The following is a 16443-nucleotide window of genomic DNA, read 5'->3' as shown; positions in this document are numbered from 1 at the left end:
GCTCTGCCTCCTGCCCGCACCACCAGCTGCGCAGCCGCTCCTGCCTGGGGATGTCAGAAGACACAAGAGCAATGGTAAGAGGTCACAGTGTGAAACCAAGCCCTCTGTCTCCAAAAGGCAGACCGCCTGCCGGCAGTCAGCAGCCCCTCCAGGATCCTCTGGGCACACATGGCAACACTCTTTGGCTGCTTGTCCCTGGGGAAGTGAGCCTGTGCCTCACAGAGACCAGCTGAGGAGTGTTCCCGCTGTCCTTCCGCACCTCTCCGGGTGCCAAAGAGGAAAGAGACTGAATGCGCAAAATGAAGTTTCGGCACAAAAACAGGTTTTAGCTCTTTAGAGCATCACCAGGACAGGCCCCTCCGCACCCGCCTGTCCCAGCCAGCCAGCCAGCCAGCCACTACCCCAGTCGCAGCCCAGCACGGGTCCCTGGGACCCCCAAAGGACGTGGGATGGGACCAGAGGCCGTGCCCCGCACGGGAGCTGGCCGAGGGTCCCCGAGGGGCAGAACAAGCTGATCGTGATTTGGGAAGCAGCCACCCATCCACCGTCACCGCGACGCCGTCTGGGTGAGTGGCGGACGCCGGCTGCGATGCCCGGGGGGCCGGGCACCAGGGGTCTTGGGGGGACCAGAGGAGGCAGCGCCCTAAGGGGGCCCTGGGGCTCAGCCAACCGGGCGGTGTCGCCGGAGGGGAGCTTGGGGGTGCGGGTCCCCGGCAGGGACCCCCCGCTCCCCCCCAAAGCCGCAGAACACTCGGTGCAGGGACGGAGCCCCGGCAGAGGAGCCCCGCCGAAGGGGCAGGGACAGCTACAGGGGGCGGGGCATGGCGCCGAGGGGGCGGGGACAGCGCCGAGGGGGCGGGGCGGGGCCGGCGCGGAGTGAATGGCGTCGCTACCCGAGTGACAGGGCGGCCCGCTTCCGTGAAGGGGAGGCGGGGCCGCGGGGGCGGTGGGAGGCGGGGCCCGGCCGCCTGAAGCCAATAGGAGCGGGCGAGGGCGGGGCCTGGCCGCCCGCAGCCGGCGGGGCGGGCACCACGTGCGGCGGCAGCATGGCGGCGGCGGCGGGCGGCAGGAGGGCCAAGGCCCCGCGCGGGGCGGCGGGACGGCGGCGGCCGCGGGCGGCGGTGAGGGCCGGGCCGGGGGCGAGAGAGAGGAGGGGCTGCCCCGGCGGGGTCGCCGCGCCCCTCCCCGTCCCGTTGATCAGCCCGGTTCGTCCCGTAGGTCCCGGGCGCCGAGGGGAGGCCGCGGGCGGCGGCCGGCCGGCCCGTCGACGAGGAGGTGTCTAGCGACTCCGAGCCGGAGAGGTAAGGCCTGCGCCACGGGGCGGGGGGGGGATGCCGGTACCGGTGGGGGTGCTCACGCGTGTCCCCGCAGCCCGTCGTTGGGGCGGCGGCGGCGGGAGGCGGCGGAGGAGGAGGTGGAGGAGACGCCGCAGGAGAAGAAGCTGCGCCTGGCCAAGCTGTACCTGGAGCAACTCCGCCAGCACGGTGAGTCCCGCCCGGCCCCCGGTGCCGGAGCCCCGGCGGGACGGCTCCGGGAGCTGAGCCCGGCCCTTATGCACTGTCTCTGCTGCAGAGGAGGAGCGGGCGGCGGCGGAGGAGGAGGAGACCCAGCCGGCGGATCTCATCGGCGACCGGCTGAAGGAGGACGTGGTGAGCAGGGGGGCGGGCGCATCCCCTCTGTCCCAGTGGCGGCGGCGGGCTCTGCCCCTCTCCCGTGGGGCCGCGGCCGCCTCCGCTGAGCCTCCTGCTTCTTCCCCAGCTCGAGCAGAAGGGCCGGCTGCAGCGCCTGGTCGCCAAAGATGTAAGTGCCCAGCGCTGGGGGTGCCAGACCGTAAGTGCCGGCTTTGGGGGACGCTCGGGCATGGCTAGAGCTGGCACCCCGAGTTGCCGTGCCAGCTATGGGACCAGGGCCCTTCTCCCACCTGGAGTGCCAGCTGCTGGCACCCAGGAGAAGAGAGGGTGCCGTGCTCGGGTACTCCTATGCGTGGGGAAGGGGCCGGGGCAGCCAAGCACACATCCTGCTCTCCCTGCAGGTGCAGCCTCCGGATCCAGCCAGCATCCGCATGCTGCGGGGGCACCAGCTGCCCGTCACCTGCCTGGTCATCTCTCCAGATGACAGGTTCATCTTTTCTGCTTCCAAGGACGGCTCCCTCATCAAATGCAAGTGTTTCTTTGGGGCTATGACTGGCCCCCAGCCTGAGCCCTGCAGGGACCCTGCAGGAGCAGGACTGTGGGTGCTCACGGGGGTGGCTTGGCCTCCAGCCCCTCTGGGAATGTGCATGTGCATTGTTTTAGTTTCTGTGGGAGGCTCCTTGGTGCTTTCTGGAGTGGTGGGAGGGTCCCAGGGGGTGACGGTGATGCTTTTCCCATAGGGGAGGTGGAGAGCGGGAAGAGGTTGTGCGTGGTGCCCGGGGGGAAGAAGGGCACCGAGGAGCGGCACATGGGGCACGCATCCCACGTCCTCTGTATGGCCATCTCGTCAGATGGCAAGTACCTGGTACGGAGAGAGGGGTCTGGCGTTGCCGCATGGGGTGGAGAGGTGGCCGTGGGGAGTGCATCTCCTCCCAGGGTCCTGGGGGGCAGCGTCTCATGCCCAGATGTACCTTGCTGGGTTAAAGCAGCCCCTACCCCCACCAGAGTCTAGAATGGGTTCCTGGGACCCCCCAAAGAACATGGGGTGGGCCGTGGGTCCCTGAGGGGCAGGTCTCGGGCATCCCCTGTTGTTTGCCAGGCCACGGGAGACAGGAACAAGCTGATCATGATCTGGGATGCAGCCACCTGCAAGCGCCTGCACATCTTCACTGGGCACCGCGATGCCGTCTCGGTGAGTTTTGGGCATCAGCCATGATGCCTGTGGGGCTGGGCAGCCACGTCCTCCCCGGCACCCCTCACTGCTGTGCCTGTGTCTGTCCATCTGTCTGTAGGGTCTGTCCTTCCGGAAGGGCACACACCAGCTGTACAGTGCCTCCCACGACCGCTGCGTCAAGGTCTGGAATGTGGCAGAGAATGCATACGTGGAGACCCTGTAAGACCTGGGCGGGGGGGAACCCACTGACCGTGCTGCCACAGGGTTCGCCAGTGGGCCCAGGGGAGTCGTGGTAGCAGAGGGCCCTGCTTGCCACAGCACTTTGCCATCTCCTTCTCCAGGTTTGGGCACCAGGATGTCATCACGGGGCTGGACAGCCTGAGCCGGGAGTGCTGTGTGACGGCAGGGGGACGGGACGGTACCGTGCGGCTCTGGAAGATCCCGGAGGAGTCGCAGCTTGTGTTTTACGGGCACCAGTAGGTCTGGGGCGGGAGAGGGGGCTGCAGGCAGGTGGGTCCGGCTGGGGCAGCGGTGTGCGGGTGCCAAGCATCACCAGGAGCCTGCCAGCACTGTGGGGATGCTGATGCCCTGGTGAGCCCTTGTCTCCTAAATAGGATCCTAAAGCACGCTCATAACTGATGGCAGTTGCCCCTTCTCTTCACAGGGGCTCCATCGACTGTATCCAGCTCATCAACGAGGAGCACATGGTGTCAGGCGCCGATGATGGGTGAGCACAGGGCCGGGGTGGTGCCTGGGGTGCGCAGGCAGTGCCCCCCTCAGCCCCCTCACCCCTTCCCTCCCTGGCAGGTCCCTAGCCCTGTGGGGGCTAACAAAAAAGAAGCCGCTGGCACTGGCCCGGCAGGCGCATGGCATGCAGGATGCCCAGGGCCTGCAGCAGCCATACTGGATCTCGGCAGTGGCCGCCCTGCGCAACAGTGACCTCCTGGCTACAGGTGTGTGGCAGCTGCTTTGGAGTGGGGGTGTAGAGGGGAGGGGTGTCCTGCTCCCTTGCCTGGGTGGGAGTGCATGGCAGTCTTCTCTCTCTGCCCCAGGCTCCCACAGCGCCAGCGTGAAGCTCTGGAAATGCGGTGAGGGATTTCGGAAGCTGGAGCCCCTCTGGGACATCCCGTTGGTATGGATGGGGAGGTGGGGGATTGGAGCTGGGCTGGGGGCATCTCTGGGCAGGGGCTCCCCTCCCTGGGCGGCAGGAGCAGGCTGCCAGAGCCCCTCACCCTGCCCTGTCCCCTCCAGGTGGGTTTTGTTAACAGCCTCAAGTTCTCTGCAGCCGGTGACTTCCTGGTGGCCGGCCTTGGACAGGAGCACCGGTACTGTCCCCCGTCCCTGGTGCCACCCAGGGGCACAGCCCCCCCTGCTCCTCCAAGGGCTCGGTGGAGGGTAGCCCTCATCTCTGTCATCTACAGGCTTGGCCGGTGGTGGAGAGTCAAAGAAGCCAAGAACAGCATCTGCATCATCCCTCTGAAGCGGAGGGCTGCAGCCCCCAGCCCCGAAGCCCGTGACAGCCTCGAAGCCCCTGACAGCTCCTAGCCCCTGGCCCCAGAGGCACTGGAGCCAGGTCACTAAACCCCTGGCCCTGGAGCTGCGCCCCGAGTCCTTTGTGCAACCATCTTCCTAGAGCCAGCAGTACGTGAGCAGGGGGTGTCACATGGCCCCCTGATCCTGCTGGCCCCCATATCATGATGTGGCTCTGCCCTCTGCGAGGGTCTGCCCCTTTCCCTCAGGTTCAGCCTGACCTGAGCTCTGGAAGAGTCTATTTTTAAAAAAAAAAACAAAAACCACTTTATTTACATAAATTACAAAAAAAAAATCACACTCTTGCTCACACTAAAAATCTACTCTTAAAAACTCGGTTGGGCTCAAATATCTGGGTTCCCTTATTTGCCTTCAGCCCCTGCCGGACCCCCCTGGGCTCTGCAGGGGCCGGGGGGCCAGCGAGCACTTGCCCCGCTCCTGCCCTGTCTCCCATGAAGGGGTGAGGGGTGAGAAGCACTATGCGCAGCGAAAGGAGGGAGGGAGGGGGCTTGGGCCCAGCCCGGCAGCGCTCGGTGGCTTTCCTGGGGCCAAAAACGAGGAGAAAAAGGTGAAACTGCAAAGCGCCTGGGAAAGGGTGACGTGGAGCACGGCTTGGCACAGGGGGGTGACGGGAAAGACCCTGCACCAGGAAAGCAGGGTGGGCGATGGGGCAGGGGCTAGAGCGGCGGCGTGTGCCGGCACGGGGCTCGGCGTGAGGGAGGAGGAGGTGCAGCGTGGCTCCGTGCAAGCAGTGGGAGTTGCAGCGTGGCTTGGCCAGAGGCAGTCAGGTCGTGCGCCACGGCTCGGTGCAAGGGACGGGGGCTGTGCACCAGGGCTCAGTGCAGGTGGCGGGGGGGGATTTGCACCAGGGCTCAGTGCAAGGGACAAGGCGGGGAGGGGTTGCACCGCAGTTTTGGTGCAGGGAATGGAGGATATGCACTACAGGTCAGTGCAAGGGACGTGCAATGTGCGCTACGGCTCAGTGCAAGGGATGGGGGGGACGTTCACCAGGGCTCAGTGCGGGGGATGTGGGGGGTGCACAACGGCTCAGTGCAGGTGACTTAGAGGGACATGCACCATGGCTCAGTGCAAGGGATGGGGGGACGCGCGCCATGGCTCAGTGCAGGTGATGGGGGATGTACACCACGGCTCAGTTCGAGGGATTGGGGACATTCGCCATGGCTCAATGCAGGGGACAGGGGACGTGTAACGTGTCTCAGTGCAAGGGAAGGGTGACACGTACCGTGACCCAACGCATGGGATGTGTAGCTCGTGCTGAGGCAGGGGCTGAGCCTCCTGACTGCTTGTGGCACCCGAGCGGGCCATGCCGTGGGCACTGCTCTCCCTGGGGAGAGAGCTGGGGTGCAACGCGGCCGCGGGCACGAGCGGCAGCACCACGGCCTGGCCCCCCCCGTCCTTCACAAGGATGACGTCGTGGAGTCCACCACCTCGCGGCCGTTGCACACCGTGGGCACGTACTGCGAGGCCGAGCCTGGCCGGGAAGGCAGCAGTCAGGGGCAGGTTGGGATCCGGCAGCAGCAACCCCCCCCCCGCCAAGGCATCCCACTGTGGTGGGTGATGGGTGCCTGGGGAGCTGCATCCCCTGGGGCTGGGGTAGAGGGTGCCTGGGGTGGCCGTGTCCCCCCAGGGTGGTGACAGGCACCTGGGGCAGCTGAATCCCCCAGGTTTGGGGTGGAATGTGCTTGGGGTGGCCGTGTCCCCTCGAGGCAGCATCGGGCCCCTGGGAGCAGTAACCCCCCCCAGCAGGCAGTGCTGCAGCCATGGGAGATGACAGGGATGAGCCATAGGGGACACAGCACCCTCCGTCCCCCCATTTCCAGACATACCCTACCCTGCACCCCACTTTCAGGGGCCCATGCTGGGGTGCACCCCCCCCCCCAGCCAGGAAAGGGGTGCTGCTCCCCAGCCCTTCCCCATCCCCACTGTGCTCACCATGGGACTGGCTGGAGCCGGCAGCCGCCACGCTGAACCGAGCAGTGCCCACACGGTGGCTGGCCACGTTCTTCTGCGGCTGGAAGAGTATGATGTGGAGCTTGGGGGTGAAGAGGCAGCCGAGGACCACGGTGCCGCTGAGGCTCACCGAGATGCACATGGTGGTGGTCTGGACCTGGAGACAGGGGTGGGCATCAGGCGCTCTGGCCACCAGCCCTCTGCCCCGAGTGGGGCAGGATGAAGCCCTCGCTGTGGCACCGGCCATTCTTCTCATACTAAACTCAAAACATAGCGCTATACCAGCTACTAGGAAGACAATTAACTCTATCCCAGCTGAAACCAGGACAGCCCAGCACCCCCCACCCCAGTGCGCGCTCCCACCTGGGGATGCAGGTCCTCTCTGGAAGCCCCCGACTGCAGCCGCCCCCACCGAGTTCTCCGGGCCTGGCAAGAACGTGTCTGGGCACCCTTGCCAGGTGCTGCAGGGTGCACCCCATGCTCCCCAGTCCCTGGCGCTGCTGAGCTCCCCAGGGACTGTGCTGGCCCTGGGATTGGCATTCATGCCCTGGTGGGGGGGTGGCTGGATGTGCCAGGTGCTGTCTCATGCCTTCGTGTCATGAAGCTGAATGATGGCAATCACTCCTCCATGGTCAGGGTGTCTTTGGAGGTCTCAGGGCCATTTCCTATCCTCACCCTAGCAAACAGTCTGTCAAGGGAGAGGGATGGGGGATGTCTTCTTCCCAGGACTCATTGCCCCCTCAGCCACAGCCCTTCAGCCACCCTTCACCTGGTTCCAAACACCCCAATGCAGAGGTGACCATCACCAGGTCCATGGCTGAAGACCCTTCCCCAGGCCCACACATCTCCTGGCCACAAACCCTGTGAGGCCCAAATTGCCAAGACCTCTCAGATCAAGCTCAATTAGAGCCCCCCCAAAACTCAGGCTCTTACTCGGTAGTCGCTGGAGGTCACGTAGAAGATGGGCAGGAAGGCCAGCCAGATGATGCAGGTTGTGTACATGGTGAACCCAATAAACTTGGCCTCGTTGAAGTTTTCGGGGCATTTCCGTGTCTTGAAGGCATAGACCGTGCAGAGGACAATCAAGAGGACATTGTAGGTAAGCGAAATGAGCATGTTGGAATCGCGGTTGTTGCACTTGAGGGTGACGATGTACCTCTTGTCAGGCTCAGTCTCCTTGCCCGTGCCGGGGGTTTCCACCAGCAGCCAGATGATGACGATAATCAGCTGGCAAGAGATGAGGGCCATGCAGATGACCACCTGTGATGTGGGGCTTATGAACCGGGGGCGCTGGACCCCCTCCTTCACCCCGCTGAAGATCCTGGCGATGCGATTCGTCTTGGTCAAGAGGGCCGAATAGCAGACGGCGAAGGACGTGCCCAGCCCCAGGCGTCGGAGCGTGCACACCTCAGTGGAGGGCTTTGCGATGAAGATGAAGGTCATGCTGTAGCACATGAGGACCCCAGTCAGGAGAATGTAGCAGAGCTCCCGGCCAGAGGCCTTCACGATGGGAGTGTCATTGTTCTTCATGAAGACTCCGAAAACAAAGAGAGTGGAGATAAATCCCAGGCAAGAGATAGTGACAGGACCGATGGCCCAGACGTCTTTCCAGCGGATGTACTCTTGGGGCAACTCATAGCAGCCATTCAGGGTCTCATTGGGCCAGTAACCAAGACCGCAGTCCATGCAGGTGAACTCATCCAGCAAATACTCATAGGGCTGGCAGGGGATGCAGATCCAGCAGCATATGTCTCCAGGCTGCATGCTCTTTATCTCATTCTTCTTGCAGGGATCGCTGCACTGGGACACAGGGATGGAGGTCTCGGCCCATGGGATGAGGCTGGTGTTGAGGATGAGCCCCTCAGCCCAGTAGCCCACCTTCTGATACCGATACCGCCCATCCATGTAGTGATAGTTGAAGATGTTGTAGCGCCCGATCCCATCGCCATAGCGGTCGAATCGAACAACGCTCTTGGTGTCTGCTGGCCTGAATGGCGCTGGAGGGAGGAGAAGGGGAGACGGTCACTGCCATGGGGCAAGAGGGTGCTTGCTCCTGGCATGGCGGCAGGGCTCCTTCAAGGTGTCACATCCCACCATTGCCACACGCAAATGTCCAGCCTGTTCCCTGCTTTCACTTTCATACTTGCTGCCTAGGCACATGTTAGGAGCAGGAAAGCAAAGGTGAACTACCTCCCCACGTGCCTAAGAGCTCAGCAGCCCCAGCCAGCTTTGTAGGGGCAAAGTGGGGGATTTTGCAGCCTCCGTGGCTCTCAGTGACACCTGGGCTCAGCCCAAGTCACAGAGGACATGCTTTTAATTCACCCCAAACTATGTGGGTTCCTGGTCAAGGGTATTCCTCCAGTTTAATCCCTGAAATGTGAATAAACCACAACGCTTGCAAGTGAGGTCTCCAAGAACCTATGTTCTCAGAGGGTCCCTTGTGGAGCTGGTCCCACCCAGCTGTAGCAGGATGGGGTTGGTTACACTGTGGAGCTTCTCCACACTGGGAACAGAAGGCCTGGCTGACCTCCCAAGGGTGATGGTGGGCTGTTGGCATTCTGGGACAACCACAGCCCATGGCTCCCCGGGTGTGGGCAGGCTGGAGGAATTGGAGGGTCTTGGGTCAAATTTGGATCTCCTTCCTCTTCCCTGCCCCTCCACCCATCCCTTTCCAGTTAGGCAGCCAAACCCTGTCTCCATCTCTGGACTCACCATCAAAATTAACATTGAGCATATAGTCCTTGTAGAACCTCTTGCCATTGACGGGCTTCATGGCGTCACAGAGCTTGGTGGCATTGGGGCACAGCGCCTGGTGCATGTTGTGGAGAGAGTGAGCCATGGCATAGACTGCATTGACCACGAACGTGATCTTGGACTCTGGCTCAAACTTGCCTGTCTTGAGGGAGTACCGGCTACAGTCCTGCGTGTGGAAGCTGCACTTGAACTTCTGCTCCCAAAACTCCCGAAACCAGGGATTTCGGCTGTTATTGTAGGGGTTGAGGTTACGGAAGTAGGCGGCAAACTCCTTAATGGGGTAGGCTGCCAGCTCGATGGTGATGGCTCCCTCCGCCACAGCTTCGCTCCCGGCCACCACGCTCTCTAGGGCTCCCCACCCATCACTGGCCACCCACGTGAAGGACACGTTGGCTCTCTGGGCAGCCGCCAGCAGCTCCCGGGCATCTTCGCTTCGGGTGAACAGCACAACCACTCTGGCATTGGGCTTCTGCAGCAGAGCCCGGACCACCCCGTCGTAGGTCTTCTTGTTCATGGAGCGCCCCACCTTCTCCGAGGTGGCAATGCAGATGTTGCGCATGCGGGCTTCTTGCTCAAAGGCCTCAATCCCTGTCTCCCCGTAGTCACCCTCCGAGGCCACAGTGGAGACGTAAGTCCAGTTAAAAAAGCGGAGGATCTCCGCCATGGCTTTGGCTTGGTAGAAGTCTGGCGGGACGGTGCGGGCGAAGTAGTCGTAGCGGGACTTATCACTGAGCTTGGCGCTGGTGGAGGCATAGCTGATCTGTGGGATCTGGAAGAGCCGCAGCAGGTTGGCCACCTGCATGGAGGAAGAGGAGAGGTGAGCACCTGAAGACATGGCCCAGTGAGGGATGTTCCCCCTGGAGGACCCCTGCCCAACACCAAGTTGGGTGCTCCCAGGCACGACTGTGGGGCTGATAAGCAACCTCCCCACACCTGGAAGGTCCTAGTGGGTGGACAGATGGACGGACGGCACATTCACAGGGTTGCCTGAGCCTTCAGATATGCTCATTTCTTTTAGTTTTTTTAGTATTTCATGTACTCCTCTCTGAAATTTGGGGCTGGGGAGGGGATAAATGGATTTGTGGCAAAAGCAGAAACTCCCCTGCGGGTGATCTGTGGGAGATGCTCATGGGCAAGGAGAAAGCCGGGTGCCTGGCAGCCCCACGGCAAGGGGGGAAAGGGCCTTGGGGGCTGGGGGCCAGGGCAGAGCCCCCCCACCCAGCCCGGGGGGACCATAGAGCCGGGCCTGGGGACCAGCGCCTGTGCATCCCACATTAGGAGCCCCAGTGAGACCGGCACCTTCCAGCAGCTCAGCAGAAGCCCTCGTTAGCTTCATAGGGGAAAAAAGCCCCGCTAATGAGGCTGTTAAAAACCCAGGCTCTTGGAGAAGCAAGGGGGGGCTCAGGCACGCCAGCGGGGCCAGTGAGCCTGCCCTCATCTCACTGCTCCCCAGGCGAGAGACGCAGCTTAATTAACGTGGACAAATGTTCTCGACGACAGTCCCCTAATGGCAAGAAGCCCCCGGAGCACAGCAATGCCGCTGCCTGGCCTCACCGCACAGCGGGAGCTGCCAGCCGGCCGTGCCACCCCAGCACTGCTCAGGCTCCCCGGCCGGCTGCCCGCCTGCTTGGGGTTGGGACGGTGCCCCCAGCCGTGGGGACATGCCGCGTCCTCCAGCAAGGGAAGGGACGAGTGGCCGCGTGGACTGGACCAGGATGCTGCCTCTATCACCCGGCCCTGGCTTCCTCCACCCCACGGCCGGGGGATACGGGGACCCCGGGGACCAGCAGATGTGGTTAGACGCACCCTGGGGACTCGTTAAATCTTAGCGAGTGCGTGGCCCACCGACAGCCCCAGGGACTCAGCTGGCCCCGCCGGCTGCCTGCATCCTCAGGGGATGCTCTTTTCCCTGCCAAAGCCGGCCCCCGGCTCCGCAGAGCCGCGGTTTTGGGGACTGAGCTGCACAGCACCTAGGGTGACAGGCGGGTCCGAGGCTCGAGGTGCCTGTTCCCGTGGGATCACTGGGGACGTGGGGGCGGTGGCCCTCTGCGCCCACCCTGCCCCGGCCGGGCAGCCCTACCGCTGAACCTCGCCGGCTGGGTTTGGGGGGGGGACAGAGGGGACGGTGTCCCCTCCTGCCGGGCAGCTCTGCCTGCTGGGAGCGGTGTCCCCACATCCCCGCCCCAGTGTCCCCCGCTGCCATTCTGACATCAGGAATGTCACCGCCATGCCCGGGGTGTGTCCCTCCACCCGGCCACCTGCCCATCCCACGGGGGACAGGACCCACGGGGCTGGAGGGGAGCCGAACCCCGCTCCCACGCCATGGTGGCCCCTGGGGACAGCCACCCACCGGGTGCCAGGGCAACCCCCCAGCAGCCACCCCCCCGCAGCACTATGCTGGTCAGGGGGGACCAGGACAGCCACGGCGCGGCTGTGGCCATCCAGGCCTGGTGGCGGGGGCAGCTGGTCCGCAGGGCGCTGGAGGTGGCCGCCCACAGCGCCTGCCGCATCCAGGCCTGGTGGCATCGCGCCGTCGCCCGTCAACGGGAGGAGCGGCGCCTGCGGGCGCTGGCGGCGTATGTCAGGCAGGAGAGGGCCAGCGTCCTTCTCCAGGCCCACGCCAGGACATGGCAGGCCAGGGACCAGTACCGGCGCTGGCGGGAGGCGGCTCGCACCATCCAGGCCCGCTGGCGGCAGCGAGGGACGCGGCAGAGTGGTGGCACTGAGGACGGCGTGGACCTGAGCATCGAGATCATCCTGGGCTGAGAAGCTGCGTTTGCTGCCACGACCCCGGGAGGGGAATAAAACCCCGTCCCTGTGTGGGACGGATCCATTGGCTCAGCTCCCCTGGCTTATGGTGGGGGGGGGGGCTCCCCGCAGACCCTGAGGGGACCTCAGCCACCATCAGGGCTGCGGCCCACACCTGGTAGCAGAGAGACGGCTGTCTCAGGTGCCAGCCTGGCATTCCCTCCCCATTGCAGAAAAGGGCACAGCATCACTGCGAGGGACGCAAGAGCATCCCTGTGCGGCATTATTGCAACGCAGCCGGGGTTTTACCTCCCTCCCAATTTCTGCCGACCCCCCAGCCCCATGCGAGCCCTTCTTGCCCAGGGGGTACCTGGATGGAAACATCGCTGTAGGAGCCCCCGATGACGCCAGTGATGGCAGTGGGCACGTCATCGTGGACGGCGTAGGAGCCATCGGGGCAGATGTGCTCGGAGCCATCCACCCTGGTGAGGGAGGCACGGACAAAGTCGAGGGACTGCTCGAGGGCGTAGGTGTCCTTGGAGCAGGTGTCAAGGATGTGGGCGCCCAGCTTCACCCCTGGCAGGATGCTCCCGTCCTTGTTGATCTCGTCCAGGGCGAAGAGCATGGCCTCCAGGCGCTGGATGCCCCGGTGCTCGTTGATCTTGCCGCAGTCTTCGCTCCCCACTCCTTTCTCATGGACGGGGAAGAGGCCCCCAATCACCAGGTCCCCATCCATGCTGATCTCCTTCTTGCCAGCCATGCCATGCCCGGCGGCCAGGCAGGTGGCCAGGCGCATCAGCCACAGCCAGGCGGCCAAGGGGACCGCCATGGGGTGCGCCAGTGCCGGCCGGGGGACCCGGGCCACCCCGTGTCACCCGCTGCCACCTGTCAAGGTGAGGGCAGGCAGTCCCCAGGCATCGGGCGGCGGGGGGTGGCGCAGCGTGGTGTCAGCGTGAGGGGGGGTCGTGCCGCCTTGGCAGAGCCCTCGGCACCTGGAAAAGCAAAGAGAAAAGCCGCTGGGTCTGGTGAGCCAGGGCATGAGCCTGCCTGTGCCCCCCACCCCAGAGCCCCTCCACATGGGGTGCCCTTAGGAAGGACCCACCACAGAAGGGCGAGCTGAGCAGATGCGACAGCTCCTGCAGTGACCGTGGACACCCAGGACACCTGCAAGTGACGCAGACCCCAGGGGACAAGCAGGGCTCCAAGGACCCACCCCCCCCCACATTCCCTGGGATACACGGGTATGGGCAGGGGGGGCATAGAGCTGGCTCCTGCAGCAGCACTGGGCAGAGCAGCCTGCTGGGGGGCAGCCTGCCGACCCCTAAAACATCAGGGAGGGGGAAAGGAGCCAGGGAGATCACCTGGGGCAGGGAGCCTGGGCTGAGCAGGCAGAGCCAACGCCGGCTCCGAGCCGAGCCCCCGACCCGTGCAGCAGCAGCAGGGATGCCAACAGCTACCGACCTCCAGCCAAGAGCGCTGCCAAAAGCAGCCAGCCATGAGCCTGCCGTGCCCGCAGCACCCAGCACCCAACCACCACTGTATTTTAATCCCCATCCCCACCCCCAGAGCCCACCTGCCCTGCTGTTGCCCCCACTGCTGCCCGTGGCACCGGGGCCGGAGCGGGGACGCGCCGCCGGCTTCATCCCCCCGCAGCGATGCGCGGGGCGGGCTCCGGCGGCCGCGGTGATTTCGAGTCTGTTCTCTCACCACCGCCCCTTCCTTCCCCGTATACTAAATTCAGAGATTTCAGTAAAAGTAAGAGCCAGGTTTGCTGACTCCCTCTGCAGAAAGCACGGAGGCGCGGGGGAATCAAAGGCTTTTGCAGCAGGCAGGCCTTTTTTTGGCAGGAGATGCAGTCCCCTCAGAGATCAGTTGTCTTTTCCCAAACCACGGGAGAGATTTGTTCCCCATTTGAAGCCAACTGCTGAAATCCCACAGGGCTGGCGTTTCAAGGGCTGTGGGAGAAGGAGACCCCCTGACAGCCCAGAAAACTCAGGCTGCTCCAGCACGGGAAGCTGCCGGTGCCGTGGTGGGTCCTGGGGCTCACCCACAGCCCAGCAGAGCGGGGTGCTCGTGGGGGCACTTGAGGTGGGAGGGCGATGCCAGAGACTGCTGGCCCCCCTGCAGCCCCTCGCAGCCGTTACCGAGTCCACTGTCCCTGAGCAGGAGCAGGGCACCCCTCGATGCCCCCATGGTGCTCCCAGACAGGTGGTGCCCGTGGCTGGAGAAGCCCTCCGGCAAGCAGCCGGAGCTGGCGGTGATGCCCAGAGGGATGCGGGCAGCAGTGTGCCATGGGGCGTAATGGGGTGGGGAGGTGGGATGCAGGCAGACCTCCTCCTCTGTGCCCCAAAGTGCCTGTCCCCCAAGTGCTGCCCACCTGTGATGAGCCCCCAGCTGCCTCAGGGCATCTCCTGCCTGACCCCCTAATTTGAAGGTGTTTGGGGAAGAGGCTGAGGAAGGCTCCTTGCCTTATTTCAGGCAGTGAATGCTTTTGAGGGACCCAGGGTTTCCTCAAGCAGGAAAGAGGCCACAGGCAAATGGATTATTGATGGACCCCATCGGTGGCAGGCTGAGCCTGGCACAGGGGTCCGGCAGCACTGGGAGCCCAGCTCCTTGGGGTCTTCTGGGGCAGCTGACAGGACCTGCCAGATGAAAGGCACCTTCAGGCAAAGCTCTCCCAAAAGGGCAAACCATCACCCACCCTGCAGTGAGCCCCGAGGGACACCGTGAGCAGGGCTGCGGCCATCCCTGCAGCTGCTCAGCTGGGTTGGCATGGTGCTGGCAGGAGGACAGCCCCGTGGGAACATCTGGAGAACATCTGGGGAAGAGAAAGCACCCGGCAGGGCAGAGCCAAGTCCAGACCGATGGCCGCGGTGCGGCGGGAAGGCTCCTGCCGGCTGCTGGCAGCCTCCCCTCCCAAAATCATCAGCAAGTAGGATGGGTGAGAAGGTGCCATAGCTCCTATGTGCCCCGAGCGCTTCCCACCCACGCCCTGCCGAGAGACCTGACCCTCTCCGACACCAGCACCCTTAGGGCTGGCGTGGGGCATGTGTGGAAGCAGCAGTGCTGGGAGGGCGCAGGGTGAGCCCGGCTTGCGCGAAGCTGCCATCGTCATCTCCCCCAGGGGTCTCCCCGCGAGTCCAGCTGCCACTGAGCTCTGCCAGGACCCCCACGCCTCCATTCTGCCCCCACGGCCTGCGAGCCCCAGTGCCCCGTGGGACCGAAGCGCCTTCCCCAGGGTCTCACCCCATCACGCCCCACCACTGCGGCCGTTCGGCTGCTCCTGCCCAGCCTGGGGGGAGCACGGGGCGTCGGGGAGGCGAAGGCGAGAGGAGCTGGCACAGCCCTGGCCCGTGTGCCCCAGCAGTGAGGCGGGAGAGGAGGAGGCTGCCTGCCCCTCCGCAGCCCCCCGAGGGGTCACGGGCTCGGCCAATCCACCCCAAATCCCATCCCAAATCCACCCTGGGGTCCGGCTGCGCCGGCAGCTCCCCCCTCCCCCTAAAGCCACTGCTCTCCCCTGCCGGGGTCAGCCGGAGAAGGGACCCGGGGGGACGGCAGCAGGGGCGAGGGGGGGGGGAGGGCTGTCCCCACCGTACCGGGCGGTCACCCCCAGTTCCCTGCCCCGGGGCCGGGGGGGCTGCAGCGGCAGGGTCCCGCTGGGTGCCCGCTGCGGGGGGTCGGCTCTGCCGGGGCACCGGGGCGACGGGGACCCCCCCCCAAGCCCTTCTCCTGGAGCCCCGCGGCCCGGCGTCTTGCGCCGGGCAGTGGGAAGCCGGCGGGACCGGCCCCGGTGCCCGCCGCCCCGCCTCGCCCCGCCGGTGCCGGTGCCGGTGCCCGGGCTCGACTCCCCTCCCGCAGCCCCGGGAGCCCCGGCACCCGGCTCCGGGCACCGGCCGCCGCCGAGCCCCGCCGTGCCGCGGCCCCGACGGCTGCGGGGGACCGCCGGTCGCCGTGCACCCTCCGCCGCGGGCACCGGGGCTCTGGGGACGCCGGGGCGCCGCCGGGGCACGGCGCGGCCCGAGGCCACGGGGACGGGCGCGGCCGGGAGCGGCGGGTGTGGGACCGCAGCCCTTACCTGGGCCCGGCGGGCTGTGCCGGGAGCCGGTGCCGGTGCCGGTGCGGCGACCGCCTCGCAGCTGCGGCTGCCGCCGCCTCCCGCCGCCGCCTCTGACACTCCCGCAGCCCCAGCCGAGCGGAGCCGCTCCGCCCCCAGCCCGGCCCGGCCCGGCCCCGGCCCCCGCCCCGGCCCGGCCCGCCGGGCAGCGGCACCCCCCGGGGCCGCCCCGCCTGCCCTCCGCCCGCTCCCGGCACCGCCGCGCCGGGCCAGGGCACCGGCAGGGCCGGAGGCTGGCGGGGCTGGGGCAAAGCCGGGGAGGAGGACGCGGTCGGATCCAGGGAGCGGGCAGGACGCGGCCAGATGCGGGCAAGGCATTGTCAGACTGAGCCGGGGCACGGGCAGGACACGGCCAGAGAAGGCAGGACGTAGTCGGGGAAGGCAGGACATGGCCAGATCCAGGCAGGACACGGCCAGAGAAGGCAGGGCACAGGCAGGACGCGGCCAGATCCAGGTAAGGCATGGTCAGACCGAGCCAGGGCACGGGCAGGACACAGGCAAGGCACAGCCAGATGCAGGCA

The 16443-nt window shown here is 65.5% G+C and overlaps 2 protein-coding genes across 2 annotated transcripts; one reads left to right on the top strand and one right to left on the bottom strand.

Annotated features, from left to right (window-relative positions):
* The first annotated feature begins 1002 nt into the window (after nucleotides 1-1002).
* Nucleotides 1003-4599, top strand: RRP9 (ribosomal RNA processing 9, U3 small nucleolar RNA binding protein). The gene is made up of 15 exons (XM_069812366.1): nucleotides 1003-1121; nucleotides 1219-1301; nucleotides 1372-1484; nucleotides 1573-1649; nucleotides 1759-1800; nucleotides 2033-2159; nucleotides 2372-2496; nucleotides 2731-2823; nucleotides 2924-3024; nucleotides 3147-3281; nucleotides 3470-3532; nucleotides 3613-3758; nucleotides 3858-3937; nucleotides 4057-4130; nucleotides 4227-4599. Exons 1-15 carry the CDS (start codon nucleotides 1047-1049, stop codon nucleotides 4348-4350), a joined length of 1458 nt encoding a protein of 485 aa, XP_069668467.1. The 5' UTR covers nucleotides 1003-1046; the 3' UTR covers nucleotides 4351-4599.
* A 1021-nt stretch (nucleotides 4600-5620) lies between these two features.
* Nucleotides 5621-15994, bottom strand: GRM2 (glutamate metabotropic receptor 2). Its single transcript, XM_069812356.1, has 6 exons — nucleotides 15884-15994; nucleotides 12179-12800; nucleotides 9019-9856; nucleotides 7240-8303; nucleotides 6289-6463; nucleotides 5621-5827 (listed from the first exon to the last, which is right to left on the bottom strand). The coding sequence occupies exons 2-6, from the start codon at nucleotides 12635-12637 to the stop codon at nucleotides 5754-5756; spliced, it is 2610 nt and encodes an 869-aa protein (XP_069668457.1). The 5' UTR covers nucleotides 12638-12800; nucleotides 15884-15994; the 3' UTR covers nucleotides 5621-5753.
* Between the last annotated feature and the right edge of the window lie 449 nt (nucleotides 15995-16443).

Source organism: Haliaeetus albicilla, chromosome 24 (genome assembly GCF_947461875.1).
Source record: "Haliaeetus albicilla chromosome 24, bHalAlb1.1, whole genome shotgun sequence".
Taxonomy (NCBI): domain Eukaryota; kingdom Metazoa; phylum Chordata; class Aves; order Accipitriformes; family Accipitridae; genus Haliaeetus; species Haliaeetus albicilla.
The sequence above is the reverse complement of the archived record's forward strand: the minus strand, read 5'-3'. Positions and strand labels throughout refer to the sequence as shown.

Coding starts and splice junctions, on each gene's coding strand:
- GRM2 (XM_069812356.1), bottom strand. CDS start 12,637: ATGGCGGTCCCCTTGGCCGCCTGGCTGTGGCTGATGCGCCTGGCCACC. Junction 9,857..12,178: donor ACAGCGATGTTTCCATCCAG/GTACCCCCTGGG, acceptor TCCTCCATGCAG/GTGGCCAACCTGCTGCGGCT. Junction 6,464..7,239: donor TGACCTCCAGCGACTACCGA/GTAAGAGCCTGA, acceptor CCCTGTCTCCAG/GTCCAGACCACCACCATGTG.
- RRP9 (XM_069812366.1), top strand. CDS start 1,047: ATGGCGGCGGCGGCGGGCGGCAGGAGGGCCAAGGCCCCGCGCGGGGCG. Junction 1,650..1,758: donor ACCGGCTGAAGGAGGACGTG/GTGAGCAGGGGG, acceptor CTTCTTCCCCAG/CTCGAGCAGAAGGGCCGGCT. Junction 3,282..3,469: donor CTTGTGTTTTACGGGCACCA/GTAGGTCTGGGG, acceptor TTCTCTTCACAG/GGGCTCCATCGACTGTATCC.